The sequence below is a fragment of the Ixodes scapularis genome, unplaced genomic scaffold, assembly GCF_016920785.2.
Source record: "Ixodes scapularis isolate PalLabHiFi unplaced genomic scaffold, ASM1692078v2 PGA_scaffold11__112_contigs__length_91849675, whole genome shotgun sequence".
Lineage (NCBI taxonomy): Eukaryota > Metazoa > Arthropoda > Arachnida > Ixodida > Ixodidae > Ixodes > Ixodes scapularis.
The window spans coordinates 51,810,630-51,817,639 of record NW_024609837.1 but is presented as its reverse complement, the minus strand read 5'-3'; the positions used below and the strand labels follow the sequence as shown (position 1 = coordinate 51,817,639).

Here is a 7,010-nt window from a genome sequence, read left to right as displayed (position 1 = left end):
CCGGAATTGTCGCTATGCACTGGACATCAGTGGGTCATACATTTCTTCATGCGATGGCATTGATAAAAGGTGCCGTTTCCACGGGACGATTGAGGGAAGCTCTGTGATCAAGTTTGGCTATGCTCTTGTACTCGTAGCCTCCGTACCATCAAGAGAAGCGCGCTTGACCAGGAAGCTGCAGAATGGTCTAATTTAAAATAAACTTGTTGGAAACATTTGAATTTTCAATATTTCTTTTGAGGCGCATGGTGGCACTATAAGCTCGCGGAATTCTACACCTCGCGCAAATTTAACCAAGATCGTGCGAGGTTTTCACACGGAAACGTAACTCACAACTAAACTCAGTGCGAGCAGGTCGTTTCTAGCGCACGCTAAAGTATTGCGTATGTAAGAGCCAGCAACGGTATACTAAAACTGTCTATTACCACCCGTCACAGATTCGCTGCTAAATTGAGCGTATGTTACTTTTTTGGTTCATTTTGAGCGCCTGGGCATTGTTGCATTGTGCATTTTTTTTAAATATTTGTTGTGTATATTCCAGTTGCATATGTCCCCTTCTGAATTGGCAGCTATGCAGCAGCTGGCAGTATGTGGAAAAAAATGAATAAACACTTTTTCAAGGCAGGCATCGCAAAAAATCTACTAAGTCACTCCAAAAACTCAAGAGAAAAACATTTATCACCAAAATATAGGCACAAAAAAAATTGTTTATTGATTCCACGAGATTGTAAACAGTGCAATTTGAGAGATATTGTAGCGGATATGAGAATTCCAGCGTTACGCCGCTGCAGCGATCACAGCCTTCAAAACTTTGTGCACGGGGGCGCATTAGCCAACAAGCCACACCACCAACACGCGAGCAATGTGAGCCAAGCAACAAGCCTATGTGCGGTTGGGCAACATCCATAGGTACTCATAAGTAGGAGCTTTAAAGATTTCCCTTTAAAGAACCTACCAAAACAGAAGTACAATGATTCAATGGTAACGCCTAGGATACTGTAAAAAATATTTTGACACGTCCAATTTTCAGCGGATCATTCGAAGAGGCATCACAGCGACCACATACAGTGATTGGGTGTTTCTCAATCATTCTAAGAACCTCAGTGATAAGACGCTGGAGAAACATTCCCATCGAAAAATGCGGACTGCGATGTGACGCCGAGCACGACGTTTCACACGCTTTGTTCCCGCTCGGTGGCAAGCACAAGCTTGATCTTGAAACCAAAACATTTTTTACACCTTGCGATTTACCGTGTTTTAACCGTAGATAGCAGTGACTGCTTGCAGCACTTCATTTTTATCTCGTAGGTGTTGGATAAGACTTTCAGATCACGCTCCAAGAAAAGGCAAGCGCTGACTTTTTTTTTAAAAATATTTATCGTTAGTGTGAAAGTACCAACACATAGCTTCTGGTGGCACCTGAGCACGAGCTCTGATCGAGAGAAACATAAAATCAGGCGAAGCTCAATGCAGACGAGCCTACGAAACAGACAGACAAGCTCGGGCTTTCCTAAGCTGCTTAGTGACCATAAAAAGGTGGGGGAGGGACACTGCTTCATCTTACAAATTTTGGCCCTAAAATTCTGCATCGCCATAACAGCACGTACTGGGTTTCTCACACACCGGGATCACACTACACATCAGGAGACGCCGAAACTCCCTCCGAAAGTAACGTTATGGTGTCTGGAACGCGTCTCCGACAGGTGTGCTTACACCGCGCCCAAAAAGTGGTCCCTTGATTTCCCTCGATTTCCGTCCGACGACGTCGTAGAAGCGTTGTCTTGTCGCAGGCTGCGATCTCTTCTACGGCCAAACGCCATGGTCGCAACATCCGACACACCAAACACACCAGTCATAGACGTGTTTCAGGCACCGTAGCGACATCAACTGGTAATGTTAATACGTGAATGTTTCTGCCCACGACGTTACCTCGAAGGTCACAACATGCAACTCCAAATGCATGAAATGGGAGTGTGGCAGCCCCTGATGACAGTAGACACTCGTGGATCCATGTGGTCTCTCTGTAGGATGCTATGTCGTCACCAAGGAGGTAGGGGCCGGGAGTATGTATCTTGTAACTTTTGTTACTCGAGTAATGTTCTATGCTGAAATTTCTCTTTTTTTTATATAAGCACCGATATAACTACTCTTTTCTGATGCTGAGTTTCGACATTCTGTGATGCATGGTTTATGACATGCAGGAGGAAAAACATACAAATGTTCCTTCGAAAACAATGACAGCTTTAGCCTTAACGAAGCGCCGTTAAAAGCCTCGACGCTTCGGCAACACACTGAGAAACTCACTGTACATTCAGAGGCTCACATTTTTTTAAAAAATAAAAAAACATTGCTAACAAATATTAAATAGTCTATCTACGAGCACGGCATAAAAGAAATAATTGATTTGAAACATCAAAGCATGTACATTACACAAACTGCAGCGTGAAGCAAAAGGATCGATGGCCGTTTGAAGGGGCCGCATAAGTCGGTTTCTGAACATAGTAATGAGCTAAGGTTTTGTACAGAGGTGGCAGAAGAATGTGCCTTAAGGTTCTAAAAATTTCACTTACCTAACTTACCCAAGTAAAAAGTTAGAAACCAAAAACTTGGAATCTTTACCTACGGCGTCCGTCTGCTAAAAGGAGGGCGTCTGATTGAAGCAGCATTCGGCAGATGGCGGCCCGTAAGATCGCAGGCGGCCAGGGTGAGCGCTTCTTTCAACCTTGGCGCCAGAAGCGATGCTCTCTTTTTTTCGCACGAATTGTCAATGCATGATTATTTTATTTTAGCACTAAAACATTAAAACTGAAGATAAAATGAGAAAAACCAAACAGATATGTTGCCTCGTTCTTATTATTTTCGGCTACATGTCGTCTGCTTTGCACTCTCTTGTTATTGCGCTTCTAGTGTGCAACTTTTATCAGTGCTGTTTCGGGGTGCAAGTCATCTTCACAAAGCTTTTAGCTCCCATCGAGCGAGTGACAAATGGCAGAAGAACGCCGCCGTTTTCGGGCAGAGTATCAGCCGCAACCTCCGGTCTCCCCTACAACTCTACATTGGGCAAGGCGCCTCAATGAGGAGGGAAACCTCCTTAACATGTCATCAACAACAGCGCTGTCATCACCAAAGCTGACGCTGAACAATGTGCTACTCATTGCCTTCGGCGCCGACACCTACCCGTCAACGCAGAGAATACTGCCTTCATCTGTCGGCTGTTGCGCCAATCAGACACCTTTTTCCAACAGACAGACGCCACAGGTAGAGATTTCAAGTTTTTGATTAACTTTAATGTACATTCTTTTGCCGCCTCTGTACAAAGTCTTGGCTCGATTCGTTAAGAAACCAATTCATGCGGCGCATTCAAACAGTCATCGATCCATTTGCTTCACGCTGTATATTACTACTAGCTATATCTCGCATCACAAAACAATGTTATATAAGCTGGCCTTTCCAAAATTAACCTAAAATAGAGTTGTTTTAGCTCGGCATAGATTTCTGAGTGAAACCACGGGGCACGTAGCTTCCGCCGCAAACAAATCCTAGCAGAAAACAGAATCGGGGGTAAAAGTACAACACCCCTAAGTGTGGCGATAGATTTCGCTTAATTTATAAAAGTTTCTACGACGGACCAACAAGGACGAACATCACCGAGCCCAACCGGCCACAGCCCGTCTCTTCAATAACGCAGAGAGCGCTCGGTCTTTTCATAAAACTATTGCACCATTTGATCACTCCCTTAACATTCCCCACAATTCTCGGACATGCGGTTTCAAACATGAATGTCGAGCGTACAAACAAAACGCCCGTCACAAAAGGTAACGGGTTAAATGAAATACAGAAAAAAAAAAAGATGGATCCTACAGCAGAAGGCTTACTACAGGCTCTTGCAAGTCAAGAATTGAATAGCAGAACAAGCTTCTTCCACAATGGCCCCCCACCCTTTCCACTTTAGCAGGACAGACGCCGGAGAGGAGGAAACGACCAATCATAGAAAGCAGAGAGCTTTATGGAAGCGGCTTGTCTCGCTATTCCAAGCACTTTCCAGACTACAACATAAATCACAAGTATGATTGCAGCCGTATTGTCGACAGCTTAAAAATGTTGCGGCAAAAAAACCAAACTGGCGAACTAAAAAACAAGTATGTCAGAATAGAGCACGCACAATTCAAATAGACTGCCCAGTGAGAATTTGTTTTTCTTTGTGAGGTGAGAGCAACGTGAAGGACGGAGTTGGTATACTTTGCATTAGCTACAGTTAGCCACACTGAGACGAACCCAGCGCGGAGACGCTGCGACTCAGTCGAAGTCGCTGTTGGCGTCGCTCTGCTCGTCCGAGCCTTCGGGGTCGTGCGACGCCATGTTGATTCGCTTCAGCGTGGCCGACAGCACGCTGTTGAAGTCCTTCGGACCGTGGCCATTCACTGAACAACAAAAAGAACAATCGAAACCATTCAAAATATTATAGATGTCTCACACAATTTGCATCCCTAAAACAGACATGATATCCGTTTTCAATACGCCCTTTTCAAAATTCAATGCCATCAGGCGCCCCCAAAAGAATTTCACCTTCGACTAACTAATGGCAGTCATGAAACTGCATTTTATCGGGTGCCATCATTTTTGCGCATCAATGGGAGATGAAAATTGATTCTTCGATCACCTCATTATTCTTTCTTGGCCTGTTTCAGTTTTGATGATCTGAATGCAAGAACTGAGCAGTACAAAGCGGCGACCTACAAGCCTTTCGATTAAATTTTCACCATCAAAAGGCTTTAGGGACGAATTCGTGCCAAGAAATTGATTAGACCACATTCCGAAATAAAAGCTTATGCAGTCATATCTAATTTGTGCCTGGTATTGTACTGATGTTGAATGTACAAGTCTCAGATATTCTCCGCTTCCTAGCATTTTCAGCTTCTTCCTTCATCTACCTCCACAAGGCCGCCATTAGATTGGCGCAGATGCCATACACTAAAATGATGATGGCAATCAAAGTTGCCTGACTGAATTTCGAGAACTGTCTATTACACATGCATAGTGTGGGATCCATCTCCACAATAAATGTAATCCACCATGAAAATCACTCGCTACTAGGTGTAACAATGAGCTTCTGCAATATTTTTGCTGCCTTTTAAAAGATGCTTAAAAGATTGTAACATCATGTTACATGTTTGAGATACTTTTTTTTATACTGAGCAACATTATGTTCCTTTATGTATACTCTGTGGGAGGTTGGCTTGTAGGTGCCCCTGTGTATGGGTTATACTGGTTAAGCGGCGTGCGTTCCGCAGGCGGCGACAGTCGCAGAAACAAAAACAGGCGCGGTAACAATAAGGAACTGCAAAGCAGAGAACATAAATACCACGAAAAAGCAGTTAAAATAACCCGTCAAACCATTTCTTTAATCAATTATGTGTCGCGACCGCTTGCACCATCTTTTGTCTCCCGTGCGAAACGGTGCCGTATTGTTTGAAGACTGGTGGCTTCACTGCGTTTCCATAGGAGCTAAGCCTTTTTCTTTCTTTACTTTTTTCCTCGGGTAAGTTCGCTCTTTGCAAATTCTACAAAAAAATGCACCATCTGAGGGCAATGTTGCGCAAACTCGTAGAACGATAAAGTTAAGAAACCGAATTTTGCAGTCGATTTAAAGAGCCTGGCCGCTCCTTAAAAGCCCAGTAGACCCATCCACTAGCCATGCACGCCTCCTACATTTCGCCCATTCCTTTCGTGCAAAAAAAAAATAATTGATGGATCGATGGATCAACCCACTCATTAATTGATCACAATCTAAAAATTTTGGGTGCATTTGGCAGCTCTTTTCTTTAGACAGACAATTAAAAGATGGAATAGCTTGCCGAGACAGATTGTGAGCTTGCAAAACCGAGATTTGCTGTTTTCCTTTTCTACAAAGACTTGAGAAAGTTCTTTAGGCCCCCTTCAGATAAGGCAATTTTCCCAGCAATTTTTTGGTCACTGGCGACTTGTTCCCTACAATTCCCTGCGACTTGTTCCCTACAATTCCCTAGATAAGGGGCTCTCAAACTTTTTTGTCCCAGGGAACCCCAGCAAGCCTCAAAAAGTCCCAAGGAACCCCCCCCCCCCCCCCCCCCGCCTTGTTGCCAACCGATAATACTGGGCAATTAAGGCGTTTAGATAGTGAACAAGAGTTAATTGTACTGACAGAATAAGACAAAACGGAGGACTACAGACAGAATAAGACGGCAGAGGGACAGACAGAATAAGAAGGCAGAGACTATGTGCTCCAAAATGCAAATTGCATTATATTCGGAATCAGAGTTCAGTCACGAGGCTGAACTCTTATTCCGAAGTCTGGAGAAAGCCAGAGGAGAAAGCCATCCCTCCTGCTCGATGCAGGAGATCCGGTGCGAAAAGAAGTGGGGATGTGGAAGGGAATTTACTAGCTATTGGGCCACGTGAAGGGGCGAATAGAAAACATTGAAAAAAAAGAAACATTTTTATCGTTTTTGTGTTTGTACAACGTGCGCAGGCCGCAGAAACTCAGTGCACGCGCCATGCGGGCACTGGCCAGTCCGAGCCAAGCCAGGCCAAGTCAAGTCAACACAAGCCAAGCCCAAGACCACCCACCGCGTTTCCGCAATCGTGCAACACAAGGTGTTTGTTTATGCAGCAGGACCAGAACAAGACGTGTGGTTGTGTATCGGGTTCAGCAGTATTTTTTCTGCCTGCGCATTTTTTAGTTAATGCTGCAGAGTGGTCTGGTGTTTGTGTGTTGGTGCTTCTGCTTCGTGCCTTGCTTGGATTGTGGGCTGCCGAGGAGCTCACGCCAAAGAAAAAGGAATTACGAGACAAGCGGTGCCGTGCTGCTGCTTATCTGCATAGTCGCTAAGTGGATTTTAAACGGAAGGACCTGAGCACTGAGGATGAGTGCAGTCAAAACATAAACTGATATTTCTTCTATTTCCATTGACTTTTCACTTCTGATGGTTCCTCGGAGAATTCAAGAGAATACCGCGAGGGCGAGGGATGTG

The 7,010-nt window shown here is 44.5% G+C and overlaps 1 protein-coding gene across 1 annotated transcript in view; it reads right to left on the bottom strand.

The window, feature by feature from the left end:
- Window positions 1-687: 687 nt before the first annotated feature.
- LOC8031254 (junction-mediating and -regulatory protein) overlaps window positions 688-7,010 on the bottom strand; it is a 38,871-nt gene continuing 32,548 nt past the window's right edge. The window contains 1 exon segment of the mRNA XM_029990019.4: window positions 688-4,421. Coding sequence (XP_029845879.2) covers window positions 4,297-4,421 — 125 coding nt within the window. The 3' untranslated portion in view covers window positions 688-4,296.